Below are 20,794 nucleotides of genomic sequence, written 5' to 3' on the forward strand. Positions count from 1 at the left end.
GGGGATGGATCCCAGGCCCCTCCTGAGGACCTCACATGATACCGGCCCTGCTTTCTCTCCCTCCTCTGACTCACCTGCAGGTACTGGGAACCCCTTCTGGCTCCCCATCCTATACTCTTCCAATTCCCCCATGTCATCCCAATCCCCAGGACTTTAAAAGTGCTCTCCAAACATGACACTACCCAGTGGACATTCTGTATATGTAAATATCTACGGGGTAGGGTAGGAGTAAGGGAAGAAATTGGGTTCAGGAGGGGCAGCTGGAAAAAGAATCCAGTTTTTGAGCCAAACCCACAGACACAGTGTTCACAAGTACAGGAGTTGGTAAAGGAAAAAAACAATTTTTTTGAATAATTTTAAAAAGCTCCCAAAGTTCCCCACGAATGACCACAAAAAGGCTTGTGTGAGAGCTTCCAACTCCTTCCGTCTCAATTAACTAGGACACAAAGAGAAGGGATGTACGGAGAAAACGTCACGAGCCCAGGCCCCAAAAGGTTAGCCACAAATGGAGCTACCTCCGCGGAAAGGCCTGCAGCTGCCCAGGCGGGAGCCAGTGCATTAGGCGTGCTTGCCTGAAGTTTCCAGCACATGCGGCAGACTCCTCCCAGGACCCTCCACTGTCCTTTCACTTGTGTCCCTCCCTTTGTCTGCCTCAGGACTGCTACCTAAACATCAAGGAGCTCCTCAAGAGGGGCTTTTTCTATGAACCCTCATTCCCAGTTCAAAGGGGATGGATTCTATTTCAAACCCAAGTGGCCCAGCCCCACAGATACTCCTGGGCAGAGGTCAAGGGCAGTTCTCGAAACAGAATGCAGGACACAAAACTCTTTCTGCTGCTTCAAAGGCAACAACACAGGTGACGTCACCCACGTGTTGCTTCCCTGACTAGCAAACTTGGGATGGGGCGGGGCAGGGGCGCAGGCTGCAGTCCTGACAAGGGAGGTGCCTTCCCGCTGGGGTGCGGCCCACAGAAACCAGGCGTGGAGCAAAGCCCTCACTGGACGCCTCACCCACACTGAAAGGGCCACATGACTGGGAAAACTGGTTTTGTCCCAAGGGAGAAGCTGTTACTCAGTGACATGGCAAACTTCCCGCCGCTGGGAGCTGTGCAGACACTGTGAAGTGGCACCCTGATGGGAATATTGGGGGCGGGCCAGGACCACACCTCAAGAGAAACTCAGGGAGAGAGAGAGACTGAGTGCGAGAAGGCCTGGGACAGACTGGAGATATACATGCTGGGGTTTCACGAAGAAAAGCTAAGAACAACATTACTCTCGACACTTAAGTCTAGAAGGCATAAAGTTGAGAGGCACATGATCACCATCCAGGTCACTAATATTTTTTTTTTTTTTTTGAGACAGAGTCTCGCTCTGTCGCCCGCGCTGGAGTGCAGTGGCCGGATCTCAGCTCACTGCAAGCTCCGCCTCCCAGGTTCACGCCATTCTCCTGCCTCAGCCTCCTGAGTAGCTGGGACTACAGGCGCCCACCACCTCACCTGGCTAGTTTTTTGTTTTTGTTTTTGTTTTTTTGTAGAGACGGGGTTTCACCGGGTTAGCCAGGATGGTCTCGATCTCTTGAGCTCGTGATCCGCCCGTCTCGGCCTCCCAAAGTGCTGGGATTACAGGCTTGAGCCACCGCGCCCGGCCAGGTCACTAATATTTTAAATGCCAAATCTGTGCCAGGTTGCTTGACTACCTCCTTTTCTGCACTGTCCTTGTAGGAAAAAAGATACAAATGACAACACACTTGGTCCACAAGGCAGGTGCATGATCATCATCAGGGCAGGGTCAGCTGAGCCAGAGTGGCTGGCAGCCTCAGCACGCCCTCCCTTATGTCCAACACTGCCACACAGCAGGCGACAGTCTTGCCCATGGTCAGCTGAGGCCTCCTTCCCTGTCTCGATGCCACCCGCTGGCTCGGACGAAGGTACAGGCTACTCTACATCTAACACCTGAGGGCAGAGGACAAAAGACCATCCAAGGAACTCCAAGAGCCTTAACCATTGTCCAGAATGATTCTAGAAAGGAACACCAAGGTAGAGAAGCACAGCATTCAAATCCACCCTGCAAAGACCTGACCCAAAGAGGGATTCTGCACACTATTGATATCAACAGCTCCAGGCACACCTGGGCTCAAAGAGAATCAACCATACAACTTTTCACAAAACAGGCAGTGGCTACTTGAAACTTTGTTTCCCTAGAGTTGAGAGAGGCAGAGAAATACACAGGATTTTTTGTTAAATTGCTGCTGGTTGATGAAGGGGCACTGAGACAGCGACAATAAACAGATCGCTGCATTCTCAGGGCCATCCTGCCATGTCATGCTCTCAAAGCCCCTCCAAGCCCTGGGCTAACCTCTGCCCACAGTCACCTCAGGGGGTCCCCCCTCCCGACACCCGCCTCTCAGCTAAGTGTCCTGCGTGAATATGAGGTCTTGACTGTATTTTTCAGACTCTGTTCAACAGAAAGCAAAAGGAAAGGAAGTCAAGCCAACTGGGAATCCCGTGTGCCACCGGCGCGACAGCACAAAGGCGGTCTCCACAAAACAGCAACCAGGTTTCAGCGATGCCACTTAACAGACTGCCGGCAAAATCCGTGTCAGAGTGGGATTAAATACCGAGGGAACATGCTTAATAGACCTCGACATAATCCCCCAAGAAAAGTGGGGGAAGCCCCACCGCGCTAATCATTTCAATCTAGACCTGCCAAACTCTCTTGAGACAAGCAAGCAGAAGAAAAGCCTGCCGCGGCGGCCTGTGCAGGGAGCACTCTATTCCCAGAGCCTGTATTGGCAACGCCTGACATGGCTGCACTCAGTCCGCTGCTAGAGCTCTCGGGGACAGGAAAGCAACCACCCTGGGAGACCGACTTGGAACTGGCCCCCACGAGGAAATGGGAAGAGGCCAACGCCTTGCCTTGAGCCAGTCCTGCCCCATACCTCCTGGACAAAGCTCCCGGGCATTTCAGTTTCCATTTTCAGAGCTGGCTGCTCCTCTCCCTGGGCCAAAGAACAGATCTGGATGCCCACTCCAAGGAACAGGCCGGCTCCACAGGGTCCACAAGCATGCTGGGTTCAGCACACACCACGGACTTGGCAAAAACAGTGCTTGGTAAAGATACTTCATGTCCAGACCAGGTGTGGTGGCTCATGCCTGTAATCTTTCGGGAGGCGAAAGCAGGGGGATCACTTGAGGTCAGGAGTTCGAGACCAGCCTGGCCAACACAGCAAAACCCTGTCTCTACCAGTAATACAAAAATTAGCTGGGTGTGATGGTGGGCGCCTGTAATCCCATCTACTCGGGAGGCTGAGGCACAAAAACTTGAACATGGGAGGCGGAGACAGCAGTAAGCCAAGATCGTACCATTGCACTCCAGCTTGGGAGACAGAGTGAAACTGTGTCTCCAAAAAAAAAAAAAAAAAAAAAACAACAACCAAAACTAGCACTTTGGGAGGCCAAGGCAGGCGGATCACCTGAGGTCAGGAGTTCAAGACTAGCCTTGCCAACATTGTGAAACTCCAGCTCTACTAAGAATGCCACCAGCGAGGTGGCGGATGCCTACAGTTCCAGCTACTCAGGAGGCTGAGGCAGGAGAATCTCTTGAACCTAGGAGGCGGAGGTTGCAGTGAGCCAAGATCATGCCACTGCACTCCAGCCTAGGTGACAGACCTAGAGACTCGGTTTCAAAAAACAAAACAAAAGATATTTCATGTCCACAGTAGACATGATATTTCAAAGGAGATATTTCATACTGCCTTATCCAGCAGCCTACAGATTTGGGCCTCATGCTCCTTTCTGCAGACCAAGTAACTCAACCAGCTCCACCTCTTCTCTAGAGTATGCTCTTAGTCCATAACCTGAGCCCTGCTTTTCTGATCTACTGAATGGGATAACAGTAGCACCTATCTTAAGGGTTGTGAAAGTTAAATGAGATAACAGGCATAAAGCAATTGACATGAGGGACAGGCACAAAGGAAGGAGCAGCTGTTGGTTGTAAGAACCAGCTAGCATGAGGGCACCTCTCCACGGAAAGCCCTAACTGGCTGGAATGCTGACTGCGAAGCATGTTCTCTATAAGAAAGCTACAACTAGGGCCGGGCACGGTGGTTCACGCCTGTAATCCCAGCACTTTGGGAGGCTGTGGTGGACGGATCACCGGAGGTCGGGAGTTCGAGACCAGCCTGACCAACATGGAGAAACCCCATCTCTACTCAAAATACAAAATTAGCTGGGCATTGTTGCAGACACCTGTAACCCCAGCTACTCAGGAGGCTGAGGCAGGAGAATCGCTTGAACCTGGGGAGGCGGAGGTTGCAGTGAGCCAAGATCACGCCACTGCACTGCAGCCTGGGGGACAAGAACGAAACTCCATCTCAAAAAAAAAAGAAAAAAAGAAAGCTACAGCCAGCTCTCCCTGATGGACACTGCTGACTGCTGGTCAACAAGTTCTTTTTACTTGGTCATAACCACGCATACACTGTTCTCCCAACTCATCCTGCTGACAAAACTGACAAAAGCGACGTCTCCCCTTCCTCAGCTCTAATCTAGGCAGTACCAGAAGCCACCAAGTGGCTAATCAAGACAAAAAGACGTAGGGAGAGCTGAGCCCCGGGAAGGAACAAAGGCTTCTTACAGAAATGAAGCTTGGCAACATGGCAGCTCTCTAGACAAGAGGGCTGGACGAAAGCTGAAAGGGGCCCAGGGTTTGTGGATCAACCTGGTTTACAAGAATAAAAAATAAAAAATAAAAAAAAAAGGCAAAGTACAACACAAAAGATGGAAACTCATGGAACAGCGGCTGTTACCTTAAGATCATGAGAGCCCTTGATAAGAGGCGGCTAGGTTAATGTGAAGGTCAGGGTTATGATCATTAACTGCCCAGACTCTCAACAAATTGCCTGGGTAGGCTCTGAATGACCCATTAACTAGGGACAAAATTACAAAAATTACAAGGAGGTGCCGCCTCTTCAAATGTTTAACAACTAGCCTAAACGCAGAAGTCCAGGATCCCCAAGTCCAATTCTGCGGCACAGTCGTTTACTAGGAGTGAAGGCGCAGGGCCTCTGCTTTAGAAATTCAGCTCAGGGCTCATGCCTAAGAAAGGCCCCAGAGACCTTCCCTTGAGTTAGGATGTAATGAAGCAGCCACAGAGGAAACCTCACTGAGGGATTTTCAGAGCCAGGAAATTCTTGAAATAAACCTCTGGGTCTTGCACATGCTTTTCAGTGTCCTTACTACCTAGGTTCATCAACCAGAAACCAAGAACAAATGTGCTCTGTGTCTCCTTTTCCTCAGCATTCTCAGGTGTCATCATAGCGTGCTCTGTGACATCATTCCATTTCCATGGTAATGTGCCCACGCCACAGCAACCACCCAAGTGAGGCACAAAACTGGCGAAGAGAAGTCCAGCCATCAGCATCTGTACCCTGCACCCCACACTCTCACTTCAACATAAGACAGTCTACCTATCCACTGCTGGCATCTAGATACGAAGACACCTACTGGCGGATGTGACCGTAGGAGAAACTGGAACCATGTGAACCCAGCTCCGGTATTTGAGATATTGTTAATTTTGTTAGCAATGAGTTTTGTAGTAGGGTTTTTTGTTTTGTTTAATTTTATTTTCTTTTGAGACAGAGTCTTATTCTGTCACTCAGGCTGGAGTGCACTGGCACGATTTTGGCTCACTGCAACCTCGGCCTCCTGGCTTCCAGTGATTCTTGCTCCTCAGCCCCCCGAGTAGCTGGGATTACAGGACCTGCCACCGCGCCCAGCTAATTTGTGTATTTTTAGTAGAAGCCAGGTTTTGCCATGTTGGCCAGGCTAGTCTCGAACTCCTGACCTCAGGTGATCCGCCTGTCTCAGACTCCCAAAGTGCTAGGATTACAAGTGTGAGCCAACATGCCCAGCCTGTAGTTATGTTTTTAAATGATCATAAAGTTAGAGATTCATACTGAAGAATCTACAGGTATAGGCCAAGCACAGTGGTTCATGCCTGTAATCCCAGCATTTTGGGAGGCCAACGCAGGCAGATCACTTGAGCCCAGGAATTTGAGACCAGCCTGGGCAACATGAGGAAACCCCATCTCTACAAAAAAATACAAAAATTAGCCTGGCAGCATGCGCTTGTAGTCCCGACTACTCAGGAGGCTAAGGCAAGAGGATCAATTGAGCCAGGAGGTCGAGGTTGCAGGGAGCTAAGACTGCACCACTGCACTCCAGCCTGGGCAACACAGTGAGACCCTGTCAGACTGCTTGAGCCCAGGAGTTAGAGACCAGCCTGAGCAACATAGTGAGACTCCGTCACTACAAATAATTTAAAGACAGGGTCTCTCTATGTTGCCCAGGCTGGTTTTGAACTCTTGGACTAAAGCCTGCCTTGGCCTTCTCCTGCTTTGGCCTCCCAAAGTTCTGGGATTAGAGGCATAAGCCACTGCACCCAGCCTCTATGAATAATTATTAAAAATTTTTTTTCTTGGCCGGGCGTGGTGGCTCACGCCTGTAATCCCTGCACTTTAGGAGGCCGAGGCGGGCGGATCACGAGGTCAGGAGATCGAGACCTTCCTGGTTAACACGGTGAAACCCCGTCTCTACTAAAATACAAAAAATTAGCCAGGCGTGGTGGCGGGCGCCTGTAGTCCCAGCTACTCGGGAGGCTGAGGCAGGAGAATGGCGCGAACCCGGGAGGTGGAGTTTGCAGTGAGCTGAGATCGCGCCACTGCACTCCAGCCTGGGCAACAGAGTAAAGACTCTGCCTCAAAAAAAAAAAAAAAAAAAAAAAAAATTTCCATAATAAAAGGTTAAGAAAGAAAAAAGAAGTTCCAGCCAGGCACAGTGGCTCATGCATGTAATCCCAGCACTTTGGGAAGCCAAGGCAGGCGGATCACCTGAGGTCAGGAGTTTGAGACCAGCCTGACCAACATGGTGAAACCCCATCTTTACTAAAAATACAAAAATTAGCTGGGCATGGTGACACGTGCCTATAGTTCCAGCTACTAGGGAGGCTGAAGCAGGAGAATCACTTGATCCCGGGGAGGCAGAGGTTGCAATGAGCCGAGATCGCACCACTGCACCCCAGCCCAGGCAACAGAGCGAGACTCCGTCTCCAAAAAAAAAAAAAAAATTAGCCAGGCATGGTGGCACACACCTGCAGTCCCAGCTATTTGGGAGACTGAGGCAGGAGAATCACTTGAACCCGGGAGGTCAAGGTTGCAGTGAGCTGAGACTGCACCATTACACTCCAGCCTGGGTGACAGAGTGAGACTTCATCTCAAAAAAAAAAAAAAGGAAAAGAAAACAAAAAAGAATTTCCAAGTGGGACAACTCAGCAATGTGAGGAGAGGCTGCAAGGTCCCCAAGCAGTTATTTAATAATTTCCCAGCAGAGAGCTGGAATCTAGGCTTGGGGGCCTCCACACTCCTCACCAAGGCCTAAACTGAGGCTCAGAGACAGGAAGGAATTTGCCCGTGGGGTCACAGCAGGAAGAAGCAGAACTAGAAACTAAGTCCAGTACCGTCGGATGCAAAGACCAGCTCTTAACTTCTACAAATTATCTGACAACTACAAATTATGTCAAAAAGAGTACTTTGCTAAACACGTCAACTGACAAAACAATGCCCATCCTGAAATGTATAATCGAGTGGGGAAAAATAAGATATACATACATAAAACAGACTTCATGAATCAGTATTCCAAGAAATGCCAGAATGAGGCACCAAGACTTTGGGCAAATTCCTTAAACACTCTGTACCCCAGTCTCCTTCACTGTGCAGCACAGGCAACCATGGAGTCCCCAGGATGGTGTCATGCGAGAATCCCATGAGGCCATGTAACGCAAGCACTTAGCAGGAACCTCCCTCAGAATAAACACTTAGGAGTAAAATCGACCCAAACGCAAAGACACAAGGTCGACACAGTCCTTCCAATATCAAATGAAGGAAATGGTAGCATTTCAAAAACCTAACCAAAGACATCTAGATAGAGAATAAGGGCTCATGGAAAGACTGAAGGAATTCTGGCCAAAAAAAAAAAAAAAAAGGACTCATCCCAACACTAAGAGAAAACAATATAAATCCCAGAGAGTGAAATTCCAAAGTCCCCTAACATGAAAGGAATGCCTTCGCCCCCAAGTGTGCAGCATCCACTCTGGGGTTTGTACAAGCAGGCAAACCTCTCAGAACAGTTCTGCAAAGCTCCAAACAGGCTGACCACGAAAAAACCCAGCCTGCTAGAGGAAGCTTGTGGAGACAAAGATGCCATTTTCTTTGCCTTAGTATCTATTCTTCCACTCCCACAAGCTCTGAAAATTTGCATTCTTGAGCAAAGGTATCTATCCCTCAGAACCAAGTTACTCTTGGCGGAACCTCTGGAATTTGCTTCTCAGCAATGAAGAGTTTTCTAACCACCTTCTCATGCCAATGAAGCTTCAGATGGTTTAAAGCTGCAAAGATCATGGTTTTCATCGGAGGACCGATTTCTATTACTCCAGAGGAGAAAGTCTAACAATTTAACTTATGAACTAAGAGTTCTCCTTGTTTATAATTTTTTATTTATTTACTTTTACACAGGGTCTTGCTCGGTCACTCAGGCTGGAGTGCAGTGGCGTGATCATGGCTCAATGCAGCCTTGACCTCCTGAGCTCAAGCAATCCTCCCACCTCAGCCTCCCAAGTAGATGGGACTACAAGCATGCACCACCATGCCCAGCTAATTTTTGTAGAGATGGGGTTTCATGCCGGGCACAGTGGCTCATGCCTATAATCTCAGCACTTCAGGAGGACAAGGCAGGCAGATCACTTGAGATCAGGAGTTCAAGACCATCCTGGCCAAAATGGTAAAAACACCATCTCCACTAAAAATACAAAAATTAGCCCAGTGTGATGGCATGCGCCTGTGGTCCCAGCTACTCAGGAGGCTGAGGTACGAGAATCACTTGAACCCAGGAGGCGGAGGCTGCAGTGGGCCAAGACTGTGCCACTGCACTCCAGCCTGGGCATCAGAGCAAGATTTCGTCTTAAAAAATACATAAAAATAAACATGGCCGGGCACGGTGGCTCAAGCCTGTAATCCCAGCACTTTGGGAGGCCGAGGCGGGCGGATCACGAGGTCAGGAGATCGAGACCATCCTGGCTAACATGGTGAAACCCCGTCTCCACTAAAAATACAAAAAACTAGCCGGGCGTGGTGGCGGGCGCCTGTAGTCCCAGCTACTCGGAGGCTGAGGCAGGAGAATGGCCTGAACCTGGGAGGCGGAGCTTGCAGTGAGCCGAGATCGCGCCACTGCACTCCAGCCTGGGTGACACAGCACGAGACTCCATCTCAAAAAAAAATAAATAAATAAAAAATAAATAAAAAATAAAAATAAAAATAAACAAATAAGAGATCTGGGCCTAAGACTCTTCAGATTTGTTCATGCATCACCTAAAGAGTTTCTTGGCTTGGTGCAGTGGCTCACGCCTATAATCCTAGCACTTTGGGAGGCCGAGACGGGTGGATCACCTGAGGTCAGGAGTTCAAGACCAGCCTGGCCAACATGGTAAAATCCCATCTCTACTAAAAATACAAAAATTAGCTGGGGGTGGTGGCGCACACCTGTTATCCCAACTACTCAGGAGGCTGAGGCAGGAGAATCGCTTGAACCCAGAGGCGGAGGTTGCAGTGAGCTGAGATCAAGCCATTGCACTCCACCTGGGTGACAGAGTAAGACTCTGTCTAAAAAAATAATAATAATAATTTTTTTTTTTTTTTTTTGAGACGGAGTCTCACTCTGTCGCCCAGGCTGGAGTGCAGTGGCCGGATCTCAGCTCACTGCAAGCTCCGCCTCCTGGGTTTATGCCATTCTCCTGCCTCAGCCTCCTGAGTAGCTGGGACTACAGGCGCCCGCCACCTCGCCCGGCTAGTTTTTTGTATTTTTTAGTAGAGACGGGGTTTCACCGGGTTAGCCAGGATGGTCTTGATCTTCTGACCTCGTGATCCGCCCGTCTCGGCCTCCCAAAGTGCTGGGATTACAGGCTTGAGCCACCGCACCCGGCCAATAATAATAATTTCTTAACTACAATTATATACATACAACCTATTTGTTAATTTCTAGTCACCTGTGGGTTCCTTAAGGGCAGACAAGAATGAGGTTCACAGTAACCCCATGTTTCCAAGGGCCCAGCATAGGGCCAGGTACAGATTGGGTACATGCTCAGTGCATATTCTACATGATGCATCAATCTCAGCTTTCATACCCTTTTGGTCAATTTCATCAATAGAAACAGTAACAAATTTCCAAGAAACCTTTTTCAGCAACCTGTATCACTTAAAACTTTGACACAAACTCATTTGAGTGTTTATCAAGGGTTTCCAAATAAGCTTGAAAGTGATGGATGCACAGACGGAACAGAGGAGACAGGCCCTGCCTTGGATGCAGCCCGCCTTGTGTGGCACACAGGCTTCAGTTACTGTGATTGCTCTCGTTCCCTGCGGAGTGGCAGGGCCTGCCTGGAATCCCAAGGAAACCTAAGCCCTGGTGTCTGTTAGGAAAATGAGGAGGGCAACAATCCAAGCCACCTGCAACAGACTTTTGGCCAAGTGACACTAGTGTCTGGGCCCAGCTCCCTCAGTTAGGCCATAGCAGGGATGTGATGGCCGTGATCCACTTCCACATGGGGACTCAAGAAGTCTCCAGTTACTTCTAATGAATGAAAATCCCTTCCATTTAAGAGGGTTTAAAAGCCTAGGCTTGGGCCTCTACATTCACTGGAAGGAGTGGAACGTAGGGAAGATGGAGCCACAGTAGACTGAGAAAGGAGTAACACCCCCACCCTCTCGAGGGCCAACTTTAATGGAATATCTATATTCCCTCCTCATTCCCTCCCACCACAAAAATAATGACAATGCCTGCCGTGCTGGCATACCAGACAGTGCATACCATACCGCGTGGTGGGCAGCAACTTTCTACTCAACTCTGCTGCTGTAGCGTAGAAGCAGCCACTGATGATATAAATGAATGAGTATGGCTGTGTGCCTATGAACTTTACCTACTGGCCAGGTGTGGTGGCTCACACCTGTAATCCCAGAAGTTTGGGAGGTCAAGGAGGGTGGATCACTTGAGGTCACGAGTTCAAGACCAGCCTGCCCAACATGGTGAAACCCCGTCTCTCCTAAAAACACAAAAATTAGCCAGGCGTGGTGGTGCGCACCTGTAATGCCAGCCTCAGGAGGCTGAAGCAGGAGAATCCCTTGAACCAGGAGGCAAAGGTTGCAGTGAGCCGAGATTGTGCCACCGCACTCCAGCCTGGGTGACAAAGCAAGACTCGTCTCAAAACAACACAAACAAACAAACAAAAAAAACTTCACCTACAAAAACAGGCTGGGTGGGCTGGCTTTGGCCCAAGAATCATAGTTTGCCGACCCCTAGCCTGGATGCAACGGCTTTCATACTTTTTGACACTTAACCACATCTGCTTCTTTGCATTTCTCCCAAACAAAAGTGTCCAGAAGCCACACTTAAATGCATTATGCTTTTCCTTTCCTCTTCCATTTCCTTGCTTTTCCAACGCAGGAGAAAAAAATCAATAATTGGACTTCATACCCCACTAGTGGCTATACCCTGCAGTCTGAAAAATACCACACCAGATCCACCACAGTATAATGGTATGTATAGTATAGAGATTGGGTCTGAGTACCAGCCGCCCAGGGTTCTAACTCTGCCTGCAGCACGCACTTGCTTCGTGACCTGGGACAACTGACTTCGCCTCTCTGTTTCAGTTTCTCCTCAAAGGGCAGGGGTAAAGGTTAAATGAGCTAACGCATGAGAAGCACTCAGAAGGGCCCTGGCAGGTAATCTTTGACCTTCAGGTCAATTGCGCACAAATGGTACTGTCACCCCTTTGGAAAGACAAAGACACTGACTTAGGAGATGAACTCAAGAATCACATCCAGTTTGCCTGACTTCCCCAACCATAGCTGTCCATCACCCATCACTGTCAGCAGATGGCCAATCCCGTGTGGAGAGAACACAGCAGCACCCAGGCAGACATGGTGGCTTATACCTGTAATCCCAGCACTCTGGGAGGCTGAGGTGGAAGGATCATTGAAGCTAACAGTTCCAGGCTGCAGTGAGCTATTAATACTATGAGGTGCCACTGCATTTCATTTCAGCCTGGGTGACAGCAAAACCCTGTCTCAATAAAAGTGAAAAAACAAAGCTTTTGGCTCTGGACTTCACTCTATCCTTTCTGGGACGACTGACAGGCATGACCGGGAACCTGATGGGCCTGCCTGTGATCTAGCCACTGAGCCTAACCTGCAAATTAATTGTTAAGGCATCTGCTTTGCAAGTGGGTATTAGTGAGCTGCAGCAGCAGCAGCAACCCTTTATTGTGGTCAGAAGCTGTAGAAGGTAGGCCAGACACACGAGAAGGGAATACGAGGTCTGGTAAAGGCAGTAACAACCCTTGCCTGACTTTAAACAAAGTCTTCAGGATAGAAGGGTTCTTTGCACAGTCAGAAAACTTTTCTGCTCCAAGAAAAGCCGGGGAGGAGCTTAGTTACTGAATGAACAAAACTTTATCTGACTCAGCCAGATCCCAAAGGAGTGAAAAATCCTGGAGCTAGATGAGACCTTGTTCATTCCTCTCTGGAGAAAGTAAAGGACTTGCGTGGGGAAACTGACTAGTTTGCAGTGGTGTGAGATTCTAGATCCCTGGCTTCCCAGTTCTCAGAAGCCCTACCAAGACTGCAGCACTAACTCGGATTCTTTTTTTTTTTTTTTTTTTTTTTTTTTTGAGACGGAGTCTCGTGCTCTGTCACCCAGGCTGGAGTGCAGTGGCCGGATCTCAGCTCACTGCAAGCTCCGCCTCCCAGGTTCACGCCATTCTCCTGCCTCAGCCTCCGAGTAGCTGGGACTACAGGCGCCCGCCACCACGCCCGGCTAGTTTTTTGTATTTTTAGTAGAGACGGGGTTTCACCATGTTAGCCAGGATGGCCTCGATCTCCTGACCTCGTGATCCACCCGCCTCGGCCTCCCAAAGTGCTGGGATTACAGGCTTGAGCCACCGCGCCCGGCCTCGGATTCTAATTAATTGCAAAAGGATGAACACAGGAGGTACAGTCAGCATAAGCTCCAGACAGTATGACCATTTGAGCATCTATAAAAAGACACTGAGCAAGCAAGCAATGTCTTAAGATGGCTTCCACTTAGTGTCAACCCCAATCGGCTCCCTGTGATTAAACAAGCTGACCAGAACCCTAAGAGGTGAAAGATAAATGCACTTCCTTCAAAAACAGATGCTCTTACTTCTGTTTACACACTGACTGTAACAGTTCTGTTTCAAATTCTTCTCTAGTAGAGAAAGCAGAAAGATTCACTAAATGCTGGCATTGTGTGGGTGTCCCCAAATGCACCCATTCGACCACAAAGACCCTGAGAAGTGGGCATTTTATCCTTGATGCCTACTGCACACTGCCGGGGAGGAGCCATGCCTGAACAGTTTTATCTGGCTCCAAAGTCCACAGTCTTCCTCCACATCCTGTTGCCACCTCCGACATTCAAAAAGATGTTACCACTTGCCTGACAAACAGGGCACTGAGTCACCTATTCACACAGATGCGAAATGGCAAAAAAATACACACGAGAAAGATTCTTTATACAGACCAGTTTGGTCAGAAGCAGCAAACTATGCTCTCAGCAAATAATCCTGTGTTCTGTTAAGAAAAACAACAGAAAAAGTGACAGGACACAACTAAATCTAGCACCAACCAAGAGACCATATCGTAATTTTTGTCAACAACTACTAAGAGTCAACCCAACGGGTGATGTGCCAGAAATCTATTTAAAAACTGTCCATCTCACCTCATTACATCACCAGCGAAACCACACACAATGTCTTCAAAACTGCATCTGCATTAACTCCTAAAATCAAAAGTGTCCACGCAGCAAAGACTAGGCCAAGAAACTGGGAAAGTCAAACCCATGAAGTTTGGCTCCCCCTAAACGATTTTTACCTTAACTTATCCCCATGAACTTGACATGCAACCCAGACAAACTGGCAGCTTTTCCATCCTATTAGGTTTTAATTATGAAACTGGCTTCAAACCATGTATTCGGAAAGGAGTCCCTCCACCAATGAGGCTGCTCCTACAGTCCCTGATCTGCTGAATAAATACCAATTGCCAGAAATCTCAGGAGTCATCCTTTTTTCTCAGCTGTGCTGCCAAAGTACAGGTTAAGCGCCTTGCTCAATTCAGCTACTTTGCTTGCTATTCGCTCTGTCACTCAACCTCCTGGCGTGAATCAGACTCAGTTGTTCTGGCACTAGAATTACTGTTTGTGGGGACCAAAATTAGGTTCTCTAGAATCTGGTTTGACTTGATAGCTATCCACGGAGACTTGGAAATAGTTCCATTAGCAATTTTCACCACAGAATATTTACTGTAACTGGATCTGACCTCTATGGAGAGATGTTTCTAGAGGCCTGATAGTCATAAGCCATAAAAATGTAACAAAAGGAAGTGGACCCTCAGACAGCCATTTCTCTCCCATCATGGAAGAAGGTAAAAGATCTAAGAGCAAGAAGCAGAGGTGGAAGCACCGTTAAATAAATTACTAAGCAAGTCCAACATGCAACAGCTCTACATTCAACTATATAGAAACACAAGAGTCAAAACTGTTCATCTTAAATTTGCCAGGCAGTTGAACAGCCAGGTCCACAGGTACAAAACAATTTTCCCTTGGGATCAGCCTTCCTGGCTGTGGAAAAACCACAGTAGTGGCTAAAATAGCTGCCTCTACTTAGAGAAAACTATGGCTTAAAAAGAAATCAAAAATTTAAACCTTCAGAGCACAACAAAATTGTACCAGGGGGAGAGGACAGGCTGTGAATTACTCCTTTTGGGGAATCACATTATTTTTTTTCTTTTAAAGAGCAAATTTGAGAGGAATTAAAAAAATAAAGGGGCTTTATGACCAGAACATCCATATTTCCATGGTCAAAATCGACTTTTTTTCTACTAGGAGACTTTGATTTGCTTTTAAGTTAAATCTCTCACCCAGAGAAAATAAAAATGTAAAAGGTTGTAAGGGTATAATAAGATTGGTTGTTAAATCAGGGATTCTGAGTGACACCCTTTTCTTTCTTTTTTTTTTGCAACATCCATTAATTTGATTTTTAACTAATACTGGTACATCAGTTTGGGGGGAAAAAAAGGCAGTACTGTGACATTTCAAAAACAAAGATTAACCAAATAGTTTTTGACTTAATTACTGAGGCTTCTCGGGATGAGATTCCTTTGAGAACAGAAAACAATAAACCCTTGTGTTGATATGCCTGTGAGTTTTTTAAATGCTTGGGGAAATAGTTTCAAATTCACTGAATGATTGCTAAAAATTTCACTTACAAAAAAAATCTCATTTCCTTAACGTTTCTTTTTAAAAGTCAATTTAAATAAGCAACTTAGTAGCCTTTGGAACTTGGGTTCATCAGTCATCCAATTTCTGTTCTCAGCTCCTGGAGAAGGAATTTTATAAAGGATGGGAAACTTCAAATAAATGCAATTCATTTCAGGCTGACCCAGTGCCCTGGATAATGTGTTTGTTCGGTTTGTGCTTCAGACATTTTTTGCAGGATACTGTACAGTTTGGAGATTTCTTCCTCCCATAACTGCTTTTACATACTAAGGATCACCACTCCATGGCAGTTGTGAACGTATTAAGAGGAAGAAAACAAGTGGCCTACTGAATTGCAGTTTCCTCATCTACATGTGCGTGACCTTTTTTCCTTTTAAGAAGGAAAAAAAGGAAACGGTTCTTTTGGAGAGGGCCAGGGTTCTCTCTCAAAGTATGTCAGGGATCAAAAGTGGGAAAGAGGGAAAATGCAACTTCAACGTGTTTTGTCTTTTAACGGAACTTATGCTTGTAAAACACATCAGAAGTACGGTGTTTGGTTCTGCAAGTCATTTCTGTTTCTGTTTTTTCCTTGTTACGTGTAGGCCGGGGGGACTGGGGGCTGGAGGAGGTGTTCCCTCCAACATGACTGGGCGTGTAACACGTTTGCATCAACTTTTCACAGTCAGACATGTGCTTTCGAACAAAGGAGCAGTGGAGACGGGCAGAGATGGGGGCTTGACACAGTTTACAGATTTTGTGCTTCAACAGTACTTTACAAATGACTTGCTCAATTTTAACGTCCATCACCACAAGAGACATTGGAGTAAAATGAGAAAATTGGAGCTACTTGAACCAATCTTTTCTGGGGGGCAGGGAGGGAGGGAAACCATTAACTTGAATACATGTATCATAAATCAAATTCAGTAAGCTTGTCTCCTACAAATGGACTTGAAGTATCCACTCTTTTCAGAGATGAAGGCTGGAGACAAAGCAATGGATTGAAATGGAAAGAGGGATGCCAAGAGTCCGAAAACATACAGGCCTTTTATATCGATTTTTGTCATGTTACAGTAACACACTTTTTTTTTTTTTTTTTTTTTGGCGAAAACTGTGTACGTAAAATTTTAAGAATTAAACATCGAAAGGATGTGCAAGTCTAAAAGGGCTCAACAGGGTTAGAATCCTGATTCGAACATATCAACTCACTCTCTCAAGCATCACTTTGGTCTAAAGGCGAGGAGGAAGGCAGGCAGGAAAGGGAGAAAAAGAGGGAGATCATTGAATTACTCAATAAAAGAGGCTACTTACCATCCCAACCCATTGTAAGACATACACTTCTGACATAAGAGAACTCCTTAGAGGTCGAATAAAGCGTGTAAGCACCTTTGAGTAATGCACCTGCCCCCGGAGAGGGGGCCCGGAAGCCCAACGAGGGCTTTGCGAACAGACCTTTGCTAATCTGTTTATTTCCTTGGAGTCGGGCTGCGATGGGCTGCGATTCCCAGGACGATACATTTAATTAGAACAAAACAGAAAAAAACAAATGTTGTAAAAAGCTCACCAAACTGCTGCACTTGTGTCTCTGAATGTGGGTGGCATTTCTTTTAAAAGGCAAAGTATGGTCTGTGAAGGAGAAAGGGGAAAGGGGAGGTGGGAGTAGGGAGAAGGGGCCGTAGACCCTGGCAGGGGAAGCCCTGGCTGAGACCCCCGGCTAAGGGAGGGTCCTCAGCGGCTCCCCAGCCAGGGCTGCGGCGGGGTAGCCATCTGTCCAGCGCGTTCTTTTCCCCTCTCCACCACCACTCCAAGACTCGCTTTCCTGCCGGCTGAAACCCACCGTCCGTGTCCAAATCTACTCTCCAGCCGCCTCTTCTGCCCCACCAGGAAACAGTGGGCGAACCCTGCACCCCAACTCCTTCTGCTCCAGCAGGGGAAGGAAACGGGGCCCCAACCTCGCCCTGAAACGCGCCGGGCTGACCCCATTATCACCCGCCAGCCAGAGAAGGGCGTGGGGGGGGGGGGGCGCCGCGTTTCGCACTTAATAAAGGGAAGGGGGCGCTTCCTTTAACGCCCTGCCAAAGCACAAGGAAATCTCCTTTTCTCTCTCCCGGAAGAGACGGTGCCCCATTTTACCCCGACAGAGGGGGGAACCCCACGAGAAAGCGCGGGACCAACTTCCTCTCCCTACAAGGCAGGGAAACCAAACCTTACCCCCACAAAACAAGGCTGCTAGTCCTCCCTCACGTCACCTACCTACGAAAAGCGAGAGAACCCCTGCCCTTTAACAAAAACACGGGTAAGAATCTTCTCTAAATAAATAGGCAGGGGTTTTCATCAAAAGGGCTGGAGATGCATCTCCCCCACTCCCCAATTCGGCCTTCTAGGGAATAGCTACAAAACACCTCCCGCCAAAAAATAAAAGTGCTATAAAGCACCCACCCAAATGACCCCCCATTACAAGGATGGAGAAGGGACTTGAATGAACCCCCACTTTCTGCCTCCTAAGCTAAGGTACCTATCATCCAAGTAGGGTAGGGTGTGCCTCCCCCAGGAGAAAGGATACTGCCAGGGGCTGGGAGACCCCCAACCCCAAACCCCTAAGAGCGGGGCAGTTGCTCGAGATCCCCCCAAAAAGGGTCCGGAGCCCCTCCCCCATCCCCTTCCCCGAAGCCAGGCGACGAGCAGGCGGGCCCGTGGCTGCCAGCTCCGGGCGTAGGGGCAGCCAAGGACCCCCGTGGGCCTCCGCAGCACCCCCCCCGGCGCCCCCTCCCCAGGGCGGGCGGGCGGGCGCGGGGGGTCCGAGGGGCGCCTCCTCACCTTCCCCTCAGCATGGCGCCCAAAAAAGACAGAGCGAGAGCGAGGGAGAGCGGGCGAACGCCGCGAGGGGGGGGAAACGCATGAGGCCAGGAGAGAAAGCAAGCGAGAAAGAGCGAGCGAGCAAGCGATCGAGAGACACCCACCGACCCCGCCCTTCCTCCTCCTCCTCCTCCTCCTCCTCCGCGGCCCGGCCCAACATGGCGGCCGCCCCCCTTCCTCCTCCTCCTCTTCCTCCCCCCGGGGACGCAGCCCCGGCCCGGCCGGGGGCCTGACCTGTCGTCAGGGAGCGGGAGGCGGTGGTGGAGGAGGTGCGGGGTGGCCGGGCGGGCGTCGGGGGAACACGGAGGAGGCGAAGGCGTTGATGGCGGCGGCGGCGATGGCGACGGCGGCGACTCTGATGGCGGCGGCGGGGGGGTCCCGGGCGCGGCCTCCATAGTTCCTTTTGGGGGGAGGGGATGTTAATGCACGAAAAAGGACTGCTTGGGCGTGGCGGGAGGGGCACACTTAAGCTCGGAGGGCTCCTGATGGGAATGGGGTATATATTTTTTCGGTTTCGGAATCACCTCTGCGCTGACCTCCGCGTAGGCCGCGCGGCCTAGGCCTCGGAGGGCCGCTCGCCGCCTGCTTTCTCCGCAGCCCACCCCTGCGGTCACTCGCTTACTGGCGCGGGGCCCTCATAGGGGCGAGAGCCCCCCCCCCACGCACCCCCGCGGGCCCGGGGGCGGGAGACCCGGGAGACTCGGACACTGGTGGGTGGTTGGGTGTAATTAGCGCGGGCCGCGCGCGATGGAGCAAGCGAAGGGTAAGGGGAGAAGAGGAGAGCCAGCGAAGGGGGTGGAAGGGTTAAAAAGAAAAAAAGGATTGAAGGGAGAGAGGGAACGGGCCGCGGAGACGGGCCGACTGTCTCCCTTGTCTGCCCGCCACTGGTCTCCCGGCTGCCCGGCCCCCGCCGCAATCAGGAATTGACACAAAATGGCGGCTCGGCCCGGACCAGCCTAGAGGCTGAGGCGGGAGGAAGGGTGAGGTGGGAGGGGGAACTGAGAGGCGGAGGCGGAGGCCGCGTCACGTGCGGGAGAGGGGTAGAGACCGCTTGCCTGAGGGCCGGCGGAAAGAACCGAAGGCAAAGGGTGAGTCCGAGGGGAGGCGGAAATAGCCGAAAAGAGCTGAGCAGGAGACAGGAGGCGACGGGGGAGAGCCGAAAAGAGCCGAAGGTGGTGATGGGGTGGGGCTAGAGAGCATGAGAAACCTAGGGGAGCCAGAAATAGCCTAAGCCGATTGGGACCGGGGAAGGAGGAGAAATTGAGATGGTCCGGAAAGAGCCGAAGGCGGTGTCTGGGTGGGTGGCAGGAGGTGGAAACAGCCGAAAGAAAAGCAGCCAGGGTAATGCGATTAAGAGAATGAGCTGAACGGGCGGGGCTGGAGCGGCGATTAATTAAGAGAATAAACGACTTTCAGGAATTCGCCCGAGAGCAAGAGGGAAGAACCGAAAATTGATAGTTTGAAGGAAGGCGGGAAGAGCCGATAGTTTTAGGTGGGAGGATGGGAGGGAAGGAATTCAAGCTACGGAGAGAAAAAAAAAAATAACCGAAAGCTGGAGGCCAGGTGCCGAGAGTCGGAGGTTTCCGGAGAAGCGATGAAGCCCAGCCAGCCCGGAGGTGACGTCACTCGACAACTCAGTCGATGACGTCATCCTTGCAGGAGAGAGGGGCGGGGCTTGGTAGTCCATCAGGGGAGTTTAAGGACCTGGGGTGTAGGAGGACCCAGAGAAGGCTCACAAATAGCGGAGATAGAAACACTGGGCGGTGTCATAGGCTGTGTACAAACAAAATCTTTTGACTCTCATAACCGTCCTAAGATAAGCTGCTGCAATTCCCATTTGCAGACTGAAGTTCGGTGTTTTAAGTAATTGGTTCAACGTCATAGGATTAGTGCTAAAGAGCACAGCAAGACTTTTTTGTTGTTGTTGTTGTTTTTAAGACACAGTCTCGCTTTGTCGCCCAGACTGGAGTATAGTGGCGCGATCTCGGCTCACTGCAAGCTCCGCCTCTGGGTTCACGCCATTCTCCTGCCTCAGCCTCCCGAGAAGTTGGGACTACAGGCGCCCGCCACCACGCTCGGCTAATTTTGTGTGTGTGTGTGTGTGTGTGTGTGTGTGTGTTTTAGTAGAGACGGGGTTTCACCGTGTTAGCCAGGATGGTTCTCGATTTCTTGACCTCATGACCTTCCCTCCTCGGCCTCCCAAAGTGCTGGGATTACAGGCGAAAGCCACCGCACCCGGCCTTTTTTTTTTTTTTTTTTTTTTAAAGAGACAGAGTCTTGCTCTGTCGCCCAGACTGCAGTGCTGTGACACGATCATACGTCCCTGTAACCTCGAATCCGGGGATCTTCCTTAAATACTTTTGTTAGCTCTTTCTACAGTGCCAGTCCCTGTGATGGACTATGGGAACAGTTTCTGTCTTCATGGAACTTAACCGACAATGCCCGAGAGAGAAACAGTTAAAGAATAGGCCGGGCGCGGTGGCTCAAGCCTGTAATCCCAGCACTTTGGGAGGCCGAGACGGGCGGATCACGAGGTCAGGAGATCGAGACCATCCTGGCTAACACGGTGAA

The 20,794-nt window shown here is 49.6% G+C and overlaps 1 protein-coding gene across 1 annotated transcript in view; it reads right to left on the reverse strand.

Moving 5' to 3' along the window:
* Positions 1–19,796, reverse strand: part of ZC3H4 (zinc finger CCCH-type containing 4) — a 52,934-nt gene extending 33,138 nt beyond the window's left edge. The window contains exons 1-2 of the mRNA XM_025365738.1: positions 19,770–19,796; positions 18,458–18,623 (exon numbers count right to left, since the gene is read on the reverse strand). Of these exons, the coding sequence (XP_025221523.1) occupies positions 18,458–18,618 (161 nt within the window). The 5' untranslated portion in view covers positions 18,619–18,623; positions 19,770–19,796. The remainder of the gene's footprint in view (positions 1–18,457; positions 18,624–19,769) is intronic.
* Positions 19,797–20,794: the final 998 nt, after the last annotated feature.

This window comes from Theropithecus gelada, chromosome 19 (assembly GCF_003255815.1).
Source record: "Theropithecus gelada isolate Dixy chromosome 19, Tgel_1.0, whole genome shotgun sequence".
Classification (NCBI taxonomy): Eukaryota; Metazoa; Chordata; class Mammalia; order Primates; family Cercopithecidae; genus Theropithecus; species Theropithecus gelada.